Source organism: Perca fluviatilis, chromosome 22 (assembly GCF_010015445.1).
Source record: "Perca fluviatilis chromosome 22, GENO_Pfluv_1.0, whole genome shotgun sequence".
NCBI classification, from domain to species: domain Eukaryota; kingdom Metazoa; phylum Chordata; class Actinopteri; order Perciformes; family Percidae; genus Perca; species Perca fluviatilis.
Window position 1 is genome coordinate 28,537,251 of NC_053133.1, and position 22,552 is coordinate 28,559,802.

General features: G+C 42.2%; 1 protein-coding gene and 1 pseudogene across 1 annotated transcript in view; one reads left to right on the plus strand and one right to left on the minus strand.

The window, feature by feature from the left end:
• LOC120552576 overlaps positions 1-22,552 on the plus strand; it is a 501,282-nt pseudogene that overhangs the window by 360,550 nt on the left and 118,180 nt on the right.
• Positions 1-22,552, minus strand: part of LOC120552600 (NACHT, LRR and PYD domains-containing protein 1-like) — a 735,215-nt gene that overhangs the window by 160,172 nt on the left and 552,491 nt on the right. Inside the window, 4 exon segments of the mRNA XM_039790787.1 lie at positions 6,906-7,052; positions 7,574-7,720; positions 10,129-10,275; positions 10,816-10,962. Of these exon segments, the coding sequence (XP_039646721.1) occupies positions 6,906-7,052; positions 7,574-7,720; positions 10,129-10,275; positions 10,816-10,962 (588 nt within the window).

The following is a 22,552-nucleotide window of genomic DNA, read 5'->3' on the forward strand; positions in this document are numbered from 1 at the left end:
CGCCTATTTCCAGCTTTGTTTGTTGCAAACCGCCATGGAAGCATGAGCACCTACTGGAGGACCTCCCGTTATCGTAGACCACCAGGCTCGACATAAGCAATGGCCCGATGGCCCGGGGGCCAGTAAAAACGGATGTCGGGCTGGTTGCAGCCACAGTCACTGGTGTGTGCGTTACTTCACGCAGCACATGTAGCCTACTGACTGGAAACGTTACCGAGGATTATTTACCACCGATGGCGCAGATGAACTAACGCTACACTCTCGTTACTGTAAGTAGGTAGTCTACAATAAAACCTCCATGATTAAAGAGTCAATACTTATCAATAACGCACCTACCTGTTCTACAGGCGCAAACACGTAGAAAACCATATCTCAGTCTGATCTGTCTGCGCTGTCCACTCTCGTCCACCCGTGTAGCAAACACAGCTCTACTCTGCAAACAGCGACTTTACAAACGAGCTAAAATGAAAGATGTCCGTTTGTAGTCTAACTGTTTGTCTTAATTTGCAACCAATCTTGAACTTTGGACAAACTCTTGTAAACGTAGCTGATTTCTAAACGAGCTATCCTCTCCACTGGAGCGGTAAACCTATGGATGTACTTTAAGACCAAAACAAATACACGTGGCTACTTAATATGCACGTGAATGACGCATTCTTCATTGTTGACAATGTTGCCAGTTGTATTATTTAGCAACAGAATCGTCTTATTTCAAATTAGGCATACAGGACTAATCTGAGATCATTTTCTAGTTAAGTAGCCTATCTAGTTATCATTATGGATTTTCCAGGTTTTTAGGGGTTTGCTTACTAATGTAAAAAATATAGCATTAATTTAGTAAGAAAGTGAAAATATCAAGATGACAAGATGATGCGTATTAGGTATAATTTTATTTTCTTTATTTGAATGTAGTTGATGACCCCTGGTCTAGCTTTGTGCTTCTGGTGTTGTCTAGCTCTGAGTTAAGATGTCCTACCGGGCACTTTCCTGCCGTTGTTTTGCATTCAAAAGTGATTGCTGCCCGCTCATGTTGTGCTAGGGTCCAGCGGTGAACTGCACCCTTGTTCAGAGAGAACCCACTGATGCCTCCCTTTGTCTTTGAGTCACGATTGGCTGTTTGCTCAATGACTTGATCACATGCGGTGCCGGCAAAACCATGACTTTGATGTCTTTGTGCCACAAAGTCACCTGAAAGAAGCTGCTGGTGTGCTGAAGGGTGTGTGTCTACCAGGTTGGTAATTTCAGCCCAATATGCCGTCAAATGCCTGGCATAATTTACTTTGTCACAGGCAAAAAAACAGGGCAGCATACGTTGCACTGTCGACAAATGGAGAGCCCAGTTCCCCTCTCTTGTTGCCCTGATGAAAAGAAGCAAACTCATGTCAAGGTATGTGCTCCAAAATGCAAATGTGTGGTTACAGTTGTTTTTCACCACAAATTCTTCATAACCTTGCAGTAACTACTGACATGTGTCTGATGTTAGCATGACCTTGAACTCTTCACAGGGAAAACACTCCTGCAGATCTCTTGCCACTTTTAAAGCAGCTGCATTTTGTTCTTGTGTGTGTCCAAGTATGCCCACCAGCCCAGTTTCTGGAGTGCTTCCATCAGGAGTTTGTGAGCCCGTATGCTCCTGTTGTAGTGACGGCCGGAGATCACTCCATCAATTGAGCCTGCGGCCACCAGGTCAACTTTCCAATGCATCACAGATATGCCATTGCTGTGTGGAACTCTCCCATCCTCACTACAATTCTCTCAGAGTAAGAATTTGTTTGCCAACGGATCTCTTGGGCCTTGGCATATATGGCTTGATCCATAACCAAAACAACTTATTTTTGTTCCAAAATGTCAGCAATGGCAATGGAGCGGCGAAGGGTGGTGTGGACAGTGTTGAGATCAGTTGGGCTGGCGTCAATCACTGGTAGGTAGCCAACGTACGTAGATGGTAGGACTGTGTATTCCTTCAACATGACATTAAAACCTGTCCATCCAGGTAGGACTTTGCCCTGGGCCTCAGGTATTTTCAGTAAAAAGAATGCAGCATCAATTCTTCTACCGGTAGTTTGAGCATATCTGTATTGGTCCTGCTGCAGATCTATCTTCAATGCGAAGTTCTGTGGACCAGACCTTTTTCTTCTTGTGTAGGTTGACAAATTCAGTGGAGGAGGATGAACAAACCGCTGTCGTGTTCTCTGTCTGGGTAATGTGTCTGGTAAGGATGCTGTATAACTGTTTTTGGCCCTCTGAATTATTATACCATTTGTGTCATGTGTCCCTTTACCTGAAAGAGTCTCCTCTCCAAAGTCATTATTATCCCAGACAAGAGTCACAGGCACTTCAGCACTGATGTTTTCAGGGATGTATGTTTCTCCTCTCTCCATTTGTAGGTGAGTAAGGGCAGTATCATGCTCAAGGACCCGGGAATTGGATGAGCAGTGACCCAGACCATATATGCCAAACTGCCATTTCAAGTGAGCACTGTTTTGGCATGAGCCACCGTCCTCTGGTTGCCAGGGTAATAATGTCCTGACAAGTGGACACTATCTTTCTGCTGTCCTCTGAAGTGACATCAACACGTTCATCTGATGGTTGTGATGACATTCCTGATGTCCATGCAATGAAATTAAAAAGTTGGTGAGGCACTACACTCAGGGCATTCTCCAGTGTTAGGTCACCTGCTGTGGGAGGCCATTGAAGCTTTGGTGATCTTTTGATGTGTTTTGAATGATTTCTTTAAGTGTCATTGCTGCATGGTATAACACCCGAGAATCATCCGTGTTGATGGTGGCATTTTCAATATCTCCTTGACTTGTCATTTCTCCTTCACTTTCTTCAGATGAGGAAGAAGCAGAGAAAACAGCAACTTCATGCACAATCTCATCAGCTGACAGATTGTCCACATATACAAGGTAAGTTGTGGATGCCTTCTTGAATTTCAAGAAGGGATGAGACTTGTGAAGTCTTGCTTTTAGTGAGTGTGCCTTATAAGCTGTAATGTTCACTCCCTCTGTTTCTTCCACAGTTTTTTTGAAAAGCAAATTCAGCTTTGACAGTCGAAGCACTTCACGGTGTTTTAACAGCCTCTCCTCAATGACTGTTTTGCAGAAGTGCTTGTATCCATTTTCCAGACTGATCTCATGAATTGGCGTATGTATGACATGCCAATTTGTATGCCGTTTTTGCGTGTTATCAAGACGCATAATCGTATTTTTGCGTGTATATCAACGCAAATCGGCCGCCATTGACCTACATTGCGAGTCAGTTTCCACCGTAGAGAGTAGTATGAAGGAACGGGGGGATTGCGTAAGGAGGTAGGTTGGGGTGGCGGATGGGTAAAACGGGTTCGTGTCCCGCTGGTGGCGAATTTTTCAGCCGTTTTTATTTATTTTTTGTTTTTTTTAATAAGCCTTACCCAATGTTTCTTTCCTAAACCCAACCATTTGTTGTTTTCCTAAGCGTGTTTTTGTCACTGTTTTGTTACTAAAGCCTTTCCCTGTGTTCTTTTCCTAAACCCAACCATTCTTTTTTTTTTTAACAGGCGTGTGACGTTCTCGCGATAGTACGCCGCGTTCTCGCGATAACACGCAACGTGGCGAGGCCACGTGGTGGGTATGTTTACATCAGCTGCATACAGCGTAGACATACACGTGGATAGCTGAAAATGCGTACAATAACACGCCATTTGGCTTTATGAAAGTGGCGTGTATATTTACACAAAGTCATGATGCCATGTTGCCATTTTCATATATGTTCGTTTCTGTTTTCTCAGTTTTGTGTGTGGTCAGGTACCGGGTATAATCTCGATAGCAGGTGAAGTGATAGCTTGCTTCACTAGCCACCAAGTCCCTGTCTTGGATATGGAGAAGGAGAGACTCATCCCTTCTCCCTTCAGCAGCGAGAAGCAATTTCCCAGCATGGAGTGTTTAACACTGTGTTAGTTTTTCTTTTATCCTTTTCCTGCTGTGTGTCTGAACCTTGTACTTATCATGTTTGCAAATAATGCATTGTACTGGAAGCAGGTGTGGGGCACGCTTGGATGTGTAGAGTTCACTGGCGTAAGACCTAAGAGACCGTGTTTTTACTGGAGTTGCCTCACCATCCTCTGCCTCTAACACTAAAAAAGTGCAAAACAATAGATTTATATTCTGCACCCTTCTCTCACCCTTCTCCACATCACTGATTAAAGAAAAATGGTTTGTAACTTTCAGCCGGGGAAACCTCATGCTCCATATATTGGTTCCACCTGTTCCCCTAACATGGGTAATAGACCATTTTGCTATAATTGGAAGGGTATATTTTGGCAGGGTGTTTTTATTATATTACTGTTAATACAGTGCATATATCTTTATTATTTGTACTACTCTTATGTTAGTGCTACTACATTGCACATATCTGTACATGTTTTTCATACATTGTTCATATTGCTTATCCATTTATTTTTCTCATAAGGCTACTGCTAATATACTTCACACATTTATATGTAATTTATATTACTGTAAACATACTACTTTCCTAACTATCTACACATCTTTATCAATACTAGTTTTTATTCCCAACTTGTATTCTATTATTATTTCATGTATATTGTATCCTATTATTTAATGTCTATTCTGTATGTGTGCTGTGTGTCTGATATTTTGCTGCTGCAACACGGTAATTGGGATCAATAAAAAACTCTATCACTGCACTGTATGTCTTATACTGTTTATGGAGGGAATGGTGGGTCCACTTCCCTCAAATATATGCATGCAGCACTTCATTGTTCATTGCACTTCATGTTTTGCCATTTCTTTCCAGTATATAGAGCTCAACAGTGACCGCCCACGTTTTATCAGCTCTGGTTCGGGAAGTATTTTTCCCCATTCAATAATCAATAATTGAGTCAAAGATATTTGACTTTTTCGATGAAATAAAAGTAATAAACTCTACATGTCTGGCCCTTGGTGTGATTGTCTTTTCCCAGTGTGGCCCTCTGGGAAATTGAGTTTGACACCCCTGCTCTAGCCGTTTAAAAGCCAGTTGTTGACAAACGCGTCACCAACACCGACACTTTCCTATGCACACTATTCGATGAAGGCAACAAATACGTCATGCATGTCGGACCACAAACATAGCTGCCTGCTTCATTCGCCGGGAAAATAACCTGGAGGAAATTACTGCTATTATAGTTATAGACAAAGTATGTGAGTGGCAACTATTTTTATTTGCTTTGTTGAAAAGCGTAGCGGTTACATATAAAAAACTGGGTTATCCATCACCACAGATCGTCTGAAAACACGAAATCTCCCCTCGGCCTAACAAGAATCAAGACAAACAAGTTTGTCTAAGTGTGTGTTGTGTGTGTGTGTGTGTGTGTGTGTGTGTGTGTGTGTGTGTGTGTGTGTGTGTGTGTGTGTGTGTGTGTGTGTGTGTGTGTGTCTGTATGTGTGTTTGCCTGTGTGTGTGTGTGTGTGTGTGTGTGTGTGTGTCTGTATGTGTGTGTGTGTGTGTGTGTGTGTGTGTGTGTGTCTGTATGTGTGTTGGCCTGTGTGTGTGCCGATATTATCGGCTAGTCCTGGCAAACTCGATTCTTGAATCACTTGAGTCAGTATTGTATGCTACATCCAAGGCGAGCGTTTGATTTGGATAAAATGCCATGTTATCATTTAGAATCTTTTAATATTATTTTCAAAACATTATATCCATGGGTGCGCTGCCACATGGGTGGCAGTGAAGGTCAGGGGCCTCGACGGACCAGACCCAAGCAGCAGACGCTGGCTCTGGGGACGTGGAACGTCACCTCTCTGTGGGGGAAGGAGCCGGAACTGGTGCGGGAGGTGGAGCGCTACCGGTTAGATCTGGTGGGGCTTACCTCTACGCACAGTCTCGGTTCTGGAACCGTACTCCTGGAGAGGGGTTGGACTCTTTTCTTCTCCGGAGTTGCTCAGGGTGTGCGGCGCCGGGCGGGTGTGGGGATACTAACAAGCCCCCGGCTGAGCGCCGCTACGTTGGAGTTTACCCCGGTGGACGAGAGGGTCGCCTCCCTCGCACCTGCGGGTTTTGGGGGGGAAAACTCTGACTGTTGTTTGTGCATATGCACCAAACAGGAGTTCGGAGTATTTGGCCTTCTTGGAGACCTTAGGTGGAGTCCTGCATGGGGCGCCAGTGGGGGACTCCATTGTTCTGCTGGGGGACTTCAACGCACACGTGGGCAATGATGGAGACACCTGGAGAGTGCTGATTGGGAGGAAACGGCCTCCCTGATCTAAACCAGAGTGGTTGTTTGTTGTTGGACTTCTGTGCTAGTCATGGATTGTCTATACGCAACACCATGTTCGAACATAGGGATGCTCATAAGTGTACCTGGTACCAGAGCACCCTAGGCCGAAGGTCAATGATCGATTTTATAATCGTTTCATCTGATCTGAGGCCGTTTTGGACACTCGGGTGAAGAGAGGGGCAGAGCTGTCAACCGATCACCATCTGGTGGTGAGTTGGGTCAGGGGGTGGGGGAAGACTCTGGACAGACCTGGTAAGCCCAAACGTGTAGTGCGGGTAAAGAGAGACCTGGTATTGTGTATGTTGACTCACTGAAATAGCTTACTGGGACACTTGATGGAACTGAGCCATCATGAAGGTTATCAATTTCAGCTGTGCTTTTCCTACTATGACAAGTAAAAATGTCTGCTGTGAACCTAAATTGATATGCGGGCCGGATCAGAATGTACGAGGAGCCGAATTTGGCCCGCGGGCCTTGAGTTTGACACGTGCTCTACAACCTCCCTGTTAGTTTGACCACCAGAGGGCGCTCTACAACCTCCCTGTTGGCAATACTCGTGTTTAACCCTTTAAGTTTCATATCTTAAATTTGTATTTTTATACATTTTATTTAATGCATCACTTAAATGAGTTATTAGTTCTCTTACTTTGTGTCTGAGGGTCCAGGTTCAGTACTGAAGTATAGAGGTTGTCCTATGGACCAGTCACTCTTCATAGACTGACAGCCAGATACTATAGACTCTGCTCCGTCCTCCTCTTCCTCCAAATCACTCATCTTCTGATCTGAAGTCAGTCTAAGAGGTAAAACAGCAACACTGACTGTGAGCTCACAACACAAGAATCAATATAAACAAGTTTGTCTTAGTGTGTGTGTCTGTGTGTGTATGTGTGTGTTTGTCTGTGTGTGTGTGTCTGTGTGTATGTTAGAGCCCGAACAATATATCGGCGGGCCGTTATTATCGGCCGATAATATATTAGGCATTTTCCAAACTATCAGAAATCAGCATTTATAATGGCCGATTTTTTTTTAAACAGTCATTCATCAGAATCATTTATAATGACTAATGACTCTGATAATTGAATATTAAAAAAATTAAATAAAACCAGACGAAACACCCTTCAACCATGTTCTGAGTGTTGGTGTTGCATAGTTTGTCCACCAGAGGGCGCTCTACAGCGTCTCTGTTAGTTAGACCACCAGAGGGCGCTCTACAACCTCCCTGTTGGCAATACTCGTGTTTAACCCTTTAAGTTTCATATCTTAAATTTGTATGTTATTTAATGCATCATTTAAATGAGTTATTAGTTCTCTTACTTTGTGTCTGAGGGTCCAGGTTCAGTACTGAAGTATAGAGGCTGTCCTACGGACCAGTCACTCTTCATAGACTGACAGCCAGATTCTACAGACTCTGCTCCATCCTCCTCTTCCTCCAAATCACTCATCTTCTGATCTGAAGTCAGTCTGAGAGGTAAAACAGGAACACTGACTGTGAGCTCACAACACAAGAATAAAGACAAACAAATTTGTCTTACTGTGTGTGTGTGTGTGTTTGTGTATCTCTCTGTCTGTGTGTATGTGTGTGTGTGTGTGTGTGTGTATGTGTGTATGTTAGAGCCCAACCAATATATCGGCGGGCTGTTATTATCGGCCGATAATATATTAGGCATTTTCCAAACTATCAGTATTGGCATTTATAATGGCAGATTTTTTTTAAATAGTCATTCATCAGAATCATTTATAATGACAAATGACATATGATTCTGATAACTGAATATTAAAAAAATTAAATAAAACCAGACGAAACACCCTTCAACCATGTTCTGAGTGTTGGCGTTGCATAGTTTGTCCACCAGAGGGCACTCTACAACGTCTCTGTTAGTTTGACCACCAGAGGGCGCTCTACAACGTCTCTGTTAGTTTAACCACCAGAGGGCGCTCTACAGCGTCTCTGTTAGTTTGACCACCAGAGGGCGCTCTACAGCGTCTCTGTTAGTTTGACCACCAGAGGGCGCTCTACAACGTCTCTGTTAGTTTAACCACCAGAGGGCGCTCTACAGCGTCTCTGTTAGTTTGACCACCAGAGGGCGCTCTACAACGTCTCTGTTAGTTTGACCACCAGAGGGCGCTCTACAACGTCTCTCTAAGTTTGACCACCAGAGGGCGCTCTACAACGTCTCTGTTAGTTTGACCACCAGAGGGCGCTCTACAACGTCTGTGTTAGTTTGACCACCAGAGGGCGCTCTACAACCTCCCTGTTAGTTTTTCCACCAGAGGGCGCTCTACAACCTCCCTGTTAGTTTGTCCACCAGAGGGCGCTCTACAACCTCCCTGTTAGTTTGACAACCAGAGGGCGCTCTACAACGTCTGTGTTAGTTTGACCACCAGAGGGCGCTCTACAACGTCTGTGTTAGTTTGTCCACCAGAGGGCGCTCTACAACCTCCCTGTTAGTTTGTCCACCAGAGGGCGCTCTACAACCTCCCTGTTAGTTTGACCACCATAGGGCGCTCTACAACGTCTCTGTTAGTTTGACCACCATAGGGCGCTCTACAACGTCTCTGTTAGTTTGACCACCAGAGGGCGCTCTACAACGTCTCTGTTAGTTTGACCACCAGAGGGCGCTCTACAGCGTCTCTGTTAGTTTGACCACCAGAGGGCGCTCTACAGCGTCTCTGTTAGTTTGACCAGCAGAGGGCGCTCTACAGCGTCTCTGTTAGTTTGACCACAAGAGGGCGCTCTACAGCGTCTCTGTTAGTTTGACCACCAGAGGGCGCTCTACAACGTCTCTGTTAGTTTGACCAGCAGAGGGCGAGCTACAACGTCTCTGTTAGTTTGACCACCAGAGGGCACTCTACAACGTCTCTGTTAGTTTGACCACCAGAGGGCGCTCTACAACAGGGGTGTCAAACTCAATTTCCCAGAGGGCCACACTGGGAAAAGAGAATCGCACCAAGGGCCAGACATGTAGAGTTTATTGCTTTTATTTCATTGAAAAAGTAAAAAATCTTTGACTCAATTATTGTATGTCTCATATATTCTTCCCACTTACAGTTTGGTTGACATAAAGCCCTGAAAAAGTGAGCAAAAAAGTTCCAAAGCCATCCTAGAATTTAGCAAATCAAGCAATACAATGATAACATTTTCTAAGTAGCTACCACCCAGCTGACCCACAACAAGCTCTTTCACAGCCTGAATATGCAAACGTTCTGCTTCTGGGGGGATTTCTGAGTCTCAAAGTCAGCAAATTTGCCAAATTCTGCTTTGAGTGTAACGTAATTACAAGTTGAAAAACAGTTTCCCATGTTTTCGGTTTGGCGCACAACTAGGTGGGCCAAAATGTATAGACCTTTTTCACGGTAGACATGTTGACATGTTGACATGTCATAGTAGGAAAAGCACAAGTGTATTCAAAACCATTACTGATGGCTGCATTCCACTTAGGAGAGGACCTGGTATTAAACCATTACTGATGGCTGCATTCCACTTAGGAGAGGACCTGGTATTGTGCATGTTGACTCACTGAAATAGCTTACTGGGACACTTGATGGAACTGAGCCATCATGAAGGTTATCAATTTCAGCTGTGCTTTTCCTACTATGACAAGTCAAAATGTCTGCTGTGAAAAAGGTCCATAGTGAACCTAAATTGATATGCGGGCCGGATCAGAATGTACGAGGAGCCGAATTTGGCCCACGGGCCTTGAGTTTGACACGTGCTCTACAACCTCCCTGTTAGTTTGACCACCAGAGGGCGCTCTACAACCTCCCTGTTGGCAATACTCGTGTTTAACCCTTTAAGTTTCATATCTTAAATTTGTATTTTTATACATTTTATTTAATGCATCACTTAAATGAGTTATCAGTTCTCTTACTTTGTGTCTGAGGGTCCAGGTTCAGTACTGAAGTATAGAGGTTGTCCTATGGACCAGTCACTCTTCATAGACTGACAGCCAGATACTACAGACTCTGCTCCGTCCTCCTCTTCCTCCAAATCACTCATCTTCTGATCTGAAGTCAGTCTGAGAAGTAAAACAGCAACACTGACTGGGAGCTCACAACACAAGAATCAATATAAAGAAGTTTGTCTTAGTGTGTATGTGTGTGTGTGTGTGTGTGTGTGTGTGTGTGTGTGTGTGTGTGTGTGTGTGTGTGTGTGTATGTTTGTCTGTGTGTGTGTCTGTGTGTATGTTAGAGCCTGAACAATATATCGGCGGGCTGTTATTTTCGGCCGATAATATATTAGGCATTTTCCAAACTATCAGTATCAGCATTTAAATTGGCCGATTATTTTTAAAATAGTCATTCATCAGAATCATTTATAATGACAAATGACATATGATTCTGATAAATGAATATTAAAAAAATTAAATAAAACCAGACGAAACACCCTTCAACCATGTTCTGAGTGTTGGCGTTGCATAGTTTGACCACCAGAGGGCGCTCTACAACCTCCCTGTTGGCAATACTCGTGTTTAAACCCGTTAAGTTTCATATCTTAAATTTGTATTTTTATACATTTTATTTAATGCATCACTTAAATGAGTTATCAGTTCTCTTACTTTGTGTCTGAGGGTCCAGGTTCAGTACTAAAGTATAGAGGCTGTCCTACGGACCGGTCACTCTTCATAGACTGACAGCCAGATACTACAGACTCTGCTCCGTCCTCCTCTTCCTCCAAATCACTCATCTTCTGATCTGAAGTCAGTCTGAGAGGTAAAACAGCAACACTGACTGGGAGCTCACAACACAAGAATCAAGACAAACAAGTTTGTTACAAACACACACACAGACACACTCTCAGAATCTAAATTCCGAGTGTACAAGTCTAAAGATTCAGGTTGATAGTATTTATTTTTAAGTTTGTGTATTTGTAGCTAGCATTTATTTGTGTGTAGTTTGCACAATTTTCTTCCTATAAAAATTGTTATGTTATATTTTTGTCAGGTTGGTCTATAGATGCTATCTACCAAGTTTCGTGCAGATTGGTTGCAAGGTCTAGGAGGAGATTAAAAAAGTAGGTTTATGATAAATCGCAATTTTTCGTGCATTAACGTCTATGCAGAAATGGGCATGGCCTATATCAGGAGATCTATCTATATTTCAGGAACGTCTTTCTGTCCGTCTGTCCGTCTGTCTGGGTGTTAAGCGCATATCTCTCGAACCGTTAGTCCGATGGATTTCAAACTTGACAGGTGTCTTGCTATGGACACGAGTAAGTGCAGTGCCAAGTTGGAAGTTGTTTGGATTAGAAATGCAAAAGATATCGTTAAATATATCGTTAAATATCTAGGTAAAAGAAGCACACATTGGCTTTTGCCGCTCTAGCCGCTGGGCACTCCACCTCTCACACTGAGTGAGCAGCACCAGATACAGAGAGACAGAGAGCAGCGCAGCTTCGGCAGCTAAAATGTGACATTCACCTCAGACCCACAAACATGTGCAAAGTAGCACTAATTTGGACTGTCTTTGACTTTGAATAAACAAACGACAATTCCCGAATTTAAGGACGTTTCAGAATCCCACACATGCAAGGCACAACCACACAACAAGTGCAGACAGAGCGTGATCCCACTTATAGGCAGGCTATCTATCTTATAAAGTGAGACGTATCTGTATGTGTGTCTGTGTTTGGGTGGGGGGAAGGTTACCTGCACATCAGCGCCTCTGACTCTTTTCCTGCTATTGTATTAAATAACTGTGAGCTGACAGGACATAGTAGTAGTAGTGTTTAAATCCAAGAAATGCTGTGATTGGTGGATAGGATATGGAGCAGTGGACTGACAGTGACATAACCAATCACATTGTGACAGACGCTCCACTTAGCACCAGTTGAAATGTATAATTTTAAATGAATGTAGCCTACTGGCAGTCTGGCACACGTAGGTGCTCAGTGGGTGCTCAGTATTTTCCGTGGGTGCCTATGTCTTCCTCTGATGTAGACGTAGCCTACACTAAGTCAATAGATAGTAGGCTACACATATTAAGTGGTTCAGGGTCCTTCTGTAAGTCATTTTGGGGTACACTTTGGTTTTGATAAATTCTACAAGCAGCAACACCACAGGCCAAGCAATCAGCCCGTTTTCAACAGGCACTGCACTAGTTCAGTTAAATTCAGGAAACACATGTATATGTGTATTTTTAATGTGCGATGTACGGTTTGGGAGTTATAGGGCCAAACACGTTTTTTCTGCTATAGCGCCATCTAGAGGTGGAAGTGGGTCAATTGTTGCGCCTGAGGTCCTTGCAAGGATCTGGACCAGTCCTGAAAACGGCAACCCCCACCATGTACAGTTTAGGCTGTAGCTGGAGTTTAATCAACGGAAAAATAATCTTTAGAAAAACAACAGCCCTGCTGTGTGAACAGTGTTGTTTTTCTACCTCAGGCTGTAAGCCCTATTGATTATTTTTCCGTTGATTATAATCACAACCCAAGAATCAAGACAAACTAGTTTCAACAGGACACACAAACGCACACACACACACACACACGCACACACACACACACACACACACACACTCTCACTCACACACACACAGACAGACACACAGACAGACAGACACAGCATACAATTAAATAAAACCATCCATCAGTTATCTTTAAATCTGTGTTTTCTGGGTCTACAGCAGGTTTAATGTGTATTATTATATATTAATTATTCAGCCAATCAGCTCTTTGTGTCCAGATGAATCAAACTGTTGACTTCATTCTAACATTTCTTTCCTCTCCAGTCCACAGGGAGAAAACAGACGCAGAGACTTTGACAGTAAAATAATAAATGTTGGATTACCACTCACCCTGCCTCAGCCTTCAGTTTCCTCCTCCTGGTCTCTTCTGGTCTCACTAAATGGAGTCTCACCTGACTCACCTCTTTCTCTTATCATGTAACCTGATCTGCTCCTCCCCATCTTCACTGACTGGAAATAACCTGAGTTTATCAACATCAGCATCTAAATGTTTTCCAGGTAAAAGGCTGTTTAGTAAATCTATCGCTGACATCACTATACGAGGGTGTGTGTGTGTTTGTCTAACTACTGCTGCTGGCGCGGCTGCCACCAAATATATATACATATAACTGATTATATAATATTCTGCATTTAGACACAAAGTTTCACAAAGTTGGAACAAGTATTCAGATCCTTTACTTCAAGGTGAAGGTCAAGGTTACTTTATTATCCCCGAGGGGAAATTTGGGTTACAGCCAGCAGTAATAAATATATACAGTACAGGCCAAAAGTTTGGAAAAACTTCCACTAATTAACCCTGACAAAGCACACCTGTGAAGGTAAAACCATTTCAGGTGACTACCTCATGAAGCTCATTGAGAGAACACCAAGGTGTTCTCAAAAAAGGAGTTCTCAAAAAAAGCAAAGGGTGGCTACTTTGAGGAATCTAAAATATAAGACATGTTTTCAGTTATTTCACACTTTTTTGTTAAGTACATAATTCCATATGTGTTCATTCATAGTTTTGATGCCTTCAGTGAGAATCTACAATGTAAATAGTCATGAAAATAAAGAAACACATTGAATGAGGTGTGTCCAAACTATTGGCCTGTACTGTATATATATATATATATATATATATATATATATATATATATATATATATATATATATATATGTATATAAAACACAACCACAGTACAACATAATTGTACTGTGCCGGGATGTATGCCTTTTTAAAATCTATTATTTCTGCATCGTGGCAGACTATATCTACGCCCGGAGGGTAGCAGCATAAAGTCACCCCACAAGGGATGACTCGAATCAGCCAGGATGGCTCTCACCTTCTTCAAGGATCTGACCTTATACAGGTCATGTAGGCCATCTAACGGTGTGCCCGCAATTTTGCTGCACACCTTCACCATACCTTGCATTTGCTTTTTCTGTTTAATAGAAAGTGACATGTGCCAGCAGATACAAGTGAAAAGTAAGAACTGATTTAATAAAACAAGAGTAAAATAGTGTCGACATTGAAAACTGCGAAGCTTACGAAGAAAATTCATGCGCTGATGTGCTTTTTTACACACAGCATCAACCTGGTATTCAAAGCACAGTTTACTGTCCATCACAGTCCCAAGATATTTGTATTGCTGCACTAATTCAACTGGTTGATTGTCCATTACAACCAGGGAAGTCTTCGGAAGAAGAAGATTTATTTATTTTTATTTATTTTAGGACAATGCACATTAATCTACATTTCTGTAAATGCGCCAGTGTTAGCCAGTCGGCTAATTTTCAACTGTAGTCCTAGTTGCATGCATGTCTTTATGGTGGGAAGAAACCCACACAAGCACGGGGGAGAACATGCAAACTCCACACAGGAAGGCCTGGGACAACCTGGGTTTGAACCCAGAACCTTCTTGCTGCGAGGCAGAAGTGCTAACCACTGAGCCACCATGCTGCCTAATTGCCACATTAATTTAAAGAGGATTTAAAACCAATCCATAAAATCATTGACTACATTGACACATTGTATTCAGAGTCATCACTGCTGAAGAGGGACACAATGACAGAATCAACCGCAAATTTGATAATGTGGCGTTCCTCATGACTTTTGCATTCATTTATGTATAAAACAAATAAAAGAGGAGGAAGAACACAGCCCTGGGGGGACCCAGTAGAAGATAAAAGGGCATCTGATAAAACACTGTTCATTCTGACCCGTTGTGACCTCACTGTTAAAAAAATCCATCAGCCAGCAGATCAGTCCATTATCAGTGTTCTTCAATCTGTCTGCTAAGACATGGGGCTGAATACATTTAAAAGCGGAGGAGAAGTCAATAAATAGTAGATGAACAAGGGACTTGGCCCCCTCAAGATGTTTAAAAGCCATGTTTAGAAGTGTCCTTGTTGCGTCGTCCACACCTCTGCCCAACCTGTAGGCAAACTGGAGAGGGTCTAACTTATCCCATACAGTGTTCAAAAGGGCATCCTTCACTATCTTTTCAAAAACTTTCATGACAAGAGATGTAAGTGCAACTCGTCTAAAGTCATTAAGGGTCTTAGGAGTTTGAATCTTAGGCACAGGAACAAGGGACCTTATGCAGCTTTTAGGACAACTGGAAGATGAAGCAGAAAATGTCTGCCAACTGGACAGCACAGTTCTTCAAAACCCGATCCCCAATCCCATCGGTACCTGTTACGCAAGAAAAAGTTGCGTGAAGCAGGGTGAAATTTGCGGTCGCAACATTCCTCGCAAAAGTCGGGATTTATAAAGAATTTCCATGCGTAAAAATATGCCCAGATTTCCGCAACCTTTTGACCATTCGTGTGATCATGCGTAAAGCTCCGAAGGTTTTGTAGACCGATGGTATGCCCGTTTTCCTAAATCCAACCCAGTTTTTGTTTTCCTGAACCCAACCATCCCGTTCTTCCAAGCCGAACCAGAGCCAGTTTCACCTGTTCTGATTAAGTTCTAAGAAATAAGCTATAAATAATGATCAAAAATCTTGTTTCTATTTTGATTAAATTGTATTTCCTTGTTTTCTCAAAAATTGTATTTCCTTGTTTTCTCAAAAAAACGAAAATGATCATAAATGTGATCTCACAGGGGTAAATGGCAAATATGAACCATAAATGATGTAAATATGATTGGTAACTGAGCTAAATCTGTTAAGTATTAAGGCTGTGTAATAAAAATATGAACACCACCCAAGGGTTACGGCTTCCAAACAGGATTTTGTTTCGATGTTCTACCTCTGTTACGAGCACATCGATCTCACAATCACTGAATCGTGTTTTTTCCCCCATGTTTCTATTTCATTATTGGTGATCAAGGGCTCCTTTCAAGGCTGGAATATTCATTCATTGATTGATTAACATGGACCTTATTAGGACAAATATGGGACAACCTTGGGAGGAGCGTGAGGCTCGTGCAGGACCGCATAAGGTAACGCACGTCCGTATTTATAACGAGAAGAGTGCGTACCGGTGTGCGCCACAAGGTGTTATAAATCAGAATTTAGTTTTTGCGTAAGAAAATTCGGACTATTTTGCGGCCGAAATCTTTCAGAATAGAATCTACGCACAGTTTTATAAATGAGGCCCCTGGACTTTTCCTTTCTTTGACACGACGGAAGAGTTTCGAGACCATGAATTTATCAATGGGCACAACACAATACAGCTACTCTCACACACTGCTGCTGCGTGTCACCATGTGCGTTGCCACGACCAGCGCCATCCAGGTTATTATAGTAAACTCTTTTTTTAAATTTTTTGTTTTTAAGTTTTTTTTTATTGCTCACACACTGAAATCAAAAGTATTACACAATTATCTAAACCTTACACTCAAGGGGCAACACATTGGCCCAGATGTGCACCACTATAATATATATAGTATATAATAGATCCCAACTTGCTCTGACGTCATGCACACGTGGGCAACAATAGTCTCACGACATCAAGGCGGCCGCAGGTTTGAGAGCAGGCAGCGCAGTTGCTTTTCACCGACTGCAAGAGCCAGGCGGACCCAGTGCATGCTGGGAAACACCGGCCTCTCAGCTGATCTAACAGCTGATTGGTTCAGAATCGACTCAACATGATGACGTTTTATATAAACCTTTTATTGATTTTGAATTGGAGGGATTTTAACTATTTGTCTCATTTTAAAGGCTTATTCTGGACACGTGTTGCTGATAGTGACGTTTAGATGTCAGAGGGACTAAATCTGTTCAGATTACGGATCATCTACAGTCTGTAGTTTATTAACATCAGCAACAGATCCTATGTAGAGCATTATGACAGCTACTCTGTCATAATAAAACAACTGGAGACTGTGTAAAAGTCGATATTCATACTTTGCACGTGACGTCACAACTACTGGCTGGCGGGCAAGAACATCATTCTATAATGTTTATTTGTTAGAGGAGTGAATTTGCTCAAGAAACAATTTGTTGGCTGAAAGCCTACTGTGAAATTTAACACAGGTGTCAGCAAAAGACTGGTTAAAACGAGACAGATAAGAAGAGGCCATGCAACAAAATATACATTGTAACGCTGGTTGCACAGATTATGCAGAAGCAGACCGCTACTATTGACTGACACACACACACACACACACAAGTTAAAATCATACGCTGGACGCTTTATTAGTCTTTCTACATGGGTTTAGTTTTATTTCGGTTATGTAATCGCTGACACCCAGGACAATTTCATAGTGGTTGGTGTAAACCGGGATATTTTAGCGTCCCGACAGAGCTTTTGTCGGGACTCGGTACTGTCCCCGGTCAAACCGGGACATCTGGTCACCCTACATGATACATGGCCTAGTGTTGGCAGAAGGTTTAAAAAAAACTACTTATCAAGCTGTCATTCGCCGGCAGGCAGGGTGTAGTATTCAGATGAAGACTTCATCACACGACGGAACAGATTAGCAAACGTTAGCAGTAGATAGCTAACTAGTAACACTCACCTTTGCTTTGATTATGAAGATATTCCTGTTTTTCACCTGCCATACGACACCGTTGTTAACCCATCCACTCTTGAAAAAAGAAAAGATAGCTATCTGTACTTTTGTAGGCTTTCATTTTTTGTGCGGTGTAAGGTGACGGATTCTCTATAAGATAGATGTAAATATCTCCAAACTCCAAGTCTGGGAGAGACTTTGCCAGCTTCAAAGCAATGAAAACATCAGCGGGTGCTGTGTATGGATCACAACTTCTGAGTGACATATGATGTGTCTAAATAGTTGATTGATTGTAGTATTAGAAATCTGCAAGGCTGCAATTCCCGTGGCTGGCCACTGTTCATCGCCATCCTATCGCCGTTTCTTGCCCGCCAGGTATCCATGGTAATGACGTCACTGCAAAGTATGAATATGTCTGATAACATTTTATCAAATCAGAATCAGACCTAACAGGATGTGAGTTTTACTGTTACTTCCTGTTCAGCCTGAAGGCTGCAGGAATCTTCTGGAAACTGTCCGACATGAGAGCATATTTTTGTTGTTGTTGTTGTAATTCTCCATGTTGACATGTTGACTGATTTGAGTATATGGAGAGAAATGAATAATATTTTCCTCAGTCTGCAGCATTGGTCTTGTGTAGAGTTTGGTGAACTTATTGTATATTTGCACTTTCTCTGTGTACTTTGTGGTGGCAAATTTTATTTTAAACATTATTGTCTTAATGATTGTTTTAATATTCTACAAAAATATTAAATTTGTTCATGTGTAGACTTAAAGGCACCAGTGAGAGAGCTGGCCTCGTAGACTGTGAGCTTAGCAGAAGTTATTTTCGCTAAAGAATTTCAGCTCCTCATTTGTTTATTTTTAAGCAGATAAAGTGAAGAAGGCTTGTGGTGGAAGTTTTCCTTGAAAGCAGCAGCGTTTAGAAATATCAATGATCAAAATGAAAACGAATAACGACTGTTTGACAATTAAACCAAAGTTTGGTCTTTGAGTATTTATTTACTTTTGCAAATGGAGAAAATACAGTTTCACAAGTACCGCAGCACGTCTGAAAAAGTCTTCCTCACTAGAAATCTAAAAATCAAAACATCTTATAGTGAAGAGACTCCCCCTCTCCAAATATCTTTAGCATGCTGGCACTTTTCTAAAAAATACCATAGACAGTCAGATGATTTTACAACCTTCCATTCTGCTCCTGTGTCTCCTACATTAGACTAAACAACAGTTTTATCTCAGGAGACAGAAACCTACGTAGTTCTGTCGTAAACAGTCATCGGCCTTCTCCACTTCTTTCTAAGCAAAAGACAACAATGTGAGAAGGTTCAGGCTAGTAGAACTAAATAACTCTCTAGGCTATAGTTGACGGTTGCCAACTATTTCACTTGGAGCCTTTTGAATCTACACATGAAGAAGCTAAATCTTGTGGCGTTATAAAACAATCATTAAACGAAATGGTTAAAATAAAATTTGCCACCACAGTTCACCCTTTTGATTACAAAATAATCACACAAAATAAATGTTACTTTTAAAGATTCAAACCGTATTATAGAATTAATCCCATAACCAAATTTTACTTCTTAATATTCAGAAAGACGGAATACGTCAGAAGGCTCAATCATATTTACCATAAGAATGAAGAACTCTTTTTCTTGATTCTCTTTTTCTTGATTAGGGTAACGACATAGCACAAAAAACAAATCTGAAGACCAAACATCTGCTAATCTGCTAAAAACCCTGGACCTGAATGTCACTGGTTAATGTCACATCAGTCTAGTGCCTTATGATTTGTGTAAAGAATGTGTTATGTATTTAAACATTAAAATAACCTGGTGTGAAGTGTGAACATTTACTAATTTCATGTCTACCCATGCGTATGTAAAGTTCAAATTCATTGACAACCCATGGTTAAACCCCAAGTACTGCAAACCCATATTGCGAAGTCAAATTTTCCATAAAGCTGATAATTAAATTATCCAATGTCATCAAATGCTTCCCTCCTTTGGTTATTTTAATATAAATCAATTGAAACACGCTCAGTGCAATTATCAAAGCTCTCACAGAGTGAAAGTTGAGAAGAATCAGAATAAGACTGACCCCTCCTTGTCTCTAACATCATTAAGTTATTCTATGTGTGTAGTTTCACTGGAAACAGCTTATTTCTGTGAGTGAAGAAATAGTGAACAAACATAACAAAAATCATTCTAACTTACATCACACATACATTTCTTAACTAAAACCAAGTCATACATTAGTAGAAAATGTATCTATTAGATAATCTTTCAAAAGTCTTAGTCAAATGTGGTGTCCGTGTGTCGTCAATGTGGAAAGTGAAATTACCTCAATGTAATAAAAGATCCACAAGGAATTTTTCCTAGGTTATAAAGCACACAACAAAATGGCCTAGGTCTTTATACTTAACTTTGTTCAATATTAACAATATTGCTGTTTAGGAATAATTTACTTTCTTTCATCAATAATCTATCAGTTAGATTTGTGTAGTCATGAGGAACCACATAAGGTACAAAACCCTTAATTAGCCCCAATTTAGTAGCATTCGTATGCCAAACATCCCAATGCCTATTATCGGAACATAAGAGTGGACGTAAGTTAATCATTACAGTAATATTAGCTCTGTACTAGTACTTATTGTATTCCAACCACCATTTTCTCCTTGACATGGAAAGTAGTGAACGCATCACTCGTCTTTCTCTCCATGTTCTTCACTATTGTTCCTAGAGTGTTTTTGTATGCAAATATTGGGAGAAATGGTTACACGTGATTTATCATACTTTTCCCTCATCAAAAATAAAATGCAAAAACCATAAATGCAATAGAAAATCATAAATGCAGTAATGAAGAATAAACACACTACAAATGTGGAAACCCCCCATGTTCTTCTTGAAGGGTACCTGTTGCAGTCCCTTCTGTCCATCTGCTCCATGTGTGTGCGTATCACAGCACTCTGCTCCTGTGTGTGTGTTTGTGCCAGAGCACACTGCTCTGAGTCACAGAGGAATGTCAACAGTTCCTCAGTGTAAAGAAAACAAAGAATGTGAGAGAGAGAGGTGGTGTGTCCTCTACAATTGTGAAGTGTATTCTGCTGTCTTCTGAAATTATTTCAAACAGCAGGCTACAATACTAATATGTAGCTTCTGGTTTTTCCTCCTTGGAAAAACTTCTTGTTTTTCTCCTCTCTCAATGTGTTGCAATCAGTGAGAAAAACTCCAGTTTTCCCCGATTGATTTCAGAGATAGCACAGAAACGCCGTCTGTCAGGCTGATCTCTGAATCGATTTCCCTCGTAGGTGACTCAGCAGAGGATCTGCTCGTCACTTGTTGCAGGTTGTAGAAAAACCTGTCCTCCTCTCCTCCGGATCCTTTTGTAGTGATGCGTGTATCCAGGTGACTCTCCCTCTGCCTCGTGTGTCACTGGAAGGATCTCGATGGTTTCTGCCGTCTATTTGCCAATCCTTCCTCCTGAAGTTGTTATCACCACAGAATCCCCATGCTTGACACCTGGATTCTCACGGCCAAAAGAGCAGAAGAAAATTCTCACGCAATAACCTAACCTAACCTATCATTTCCCTTATACTGCCGTGGAAGAAATAGGTGGGGTTTTTTTATGGGCCTCTCCCTACCGAGTAAAGAAATCTTTTAGAGCAAAATTCTTTAGAGCAGGTCAGAATCAAGAAAGAAGATATTATTGCATCCCCTTACACTACTGTGTCAATCAGGGGGTAGATGATCCTTTTGATTACAGTTGAACTATCAATTTTGTCAATTTTGTTCTCACCTAAGCAGATTTTTTCTTTAAATGTACAATTGTTAACTATTCTATCACTTTTGTTATTCAAGATCTTTTAAACTGGAGCTACAGTGATGTCACAACAAATGTTTCAAACGTCTTTAGAAAAATTATTTAACACTAGAATTATTGCCCTTGCTACTTTTCCCTTATTCTTTATTAAACCCCTTATTTATCATTGCTACTATCCATCCATCCATCCATCCATCCATCTTCGTCCGCTTATCCGGTGTCGGGTCGCGGGGGGAGCAGCTCCAGCAGGGGACCCCAAACTTCCCTTTCCCGAGCAACATTAACCAGCTCCGACTGGGGGATCCCGAGGCGTTCCCAGGCCAGGTTGGAGATATAATCCCTCCACCTAGTCCTGGGTCTTCCCCGAGGCCTCCTCCCAGCTGGACGTGTCTGGAACACCTCCCTAGGGAGGCGCCCAGGGGGCATCCTCACCAGATGCCCGAACCACCTCAACTGGCTGCTTTCGACGCAAAGGAGCAGCGGCTCTACTCCGAGCTCCTCACGGATGACTGATCTTCTCACCCTATCTCTAAGGGAGACGCCAGCCACCCTCCTGAGGAAACCCATTTCGGCCGCTTGCACCCTGGATCTCGTTCTTTCGGTCATGACCCAGCCTTCATGACCATAGTTGAGGGTAGGAATGAAAACTGACCGGTAGATCGAGAGCTTTGCCTTCTGGCTCAGCTCTCTTTTCGTCACAACGGTGCGATAGATGGAATGTAATACCGCACCCGCTAGCGCCGATTTTCCGACCAATCTCCCGCTCCATTGTCCCCTCACTCGCGAACAAAACCCCAAGGTACTTGAACTCCTTCACTTGGGGTAAGGACTCATTCCCTACCTGGAGAAGGCATTCCATCTGTTTCCTGCTGAGAACCATGGCCTCCGATTTAGAGGTGCTGATCCTCATCCCAACCGCTTCACTCTTGGCTGCGAACCGATCCAGTGAGTGCTGAAGGTCGCAGGCCGATGATGCCATCAGGACCACATCATCTGCAAAGAGCAGCGATGAGATCCCCAGCCCCCCGAACTGCAACCCCTCCCCACCCCGACTACGCCTCGATATCCTG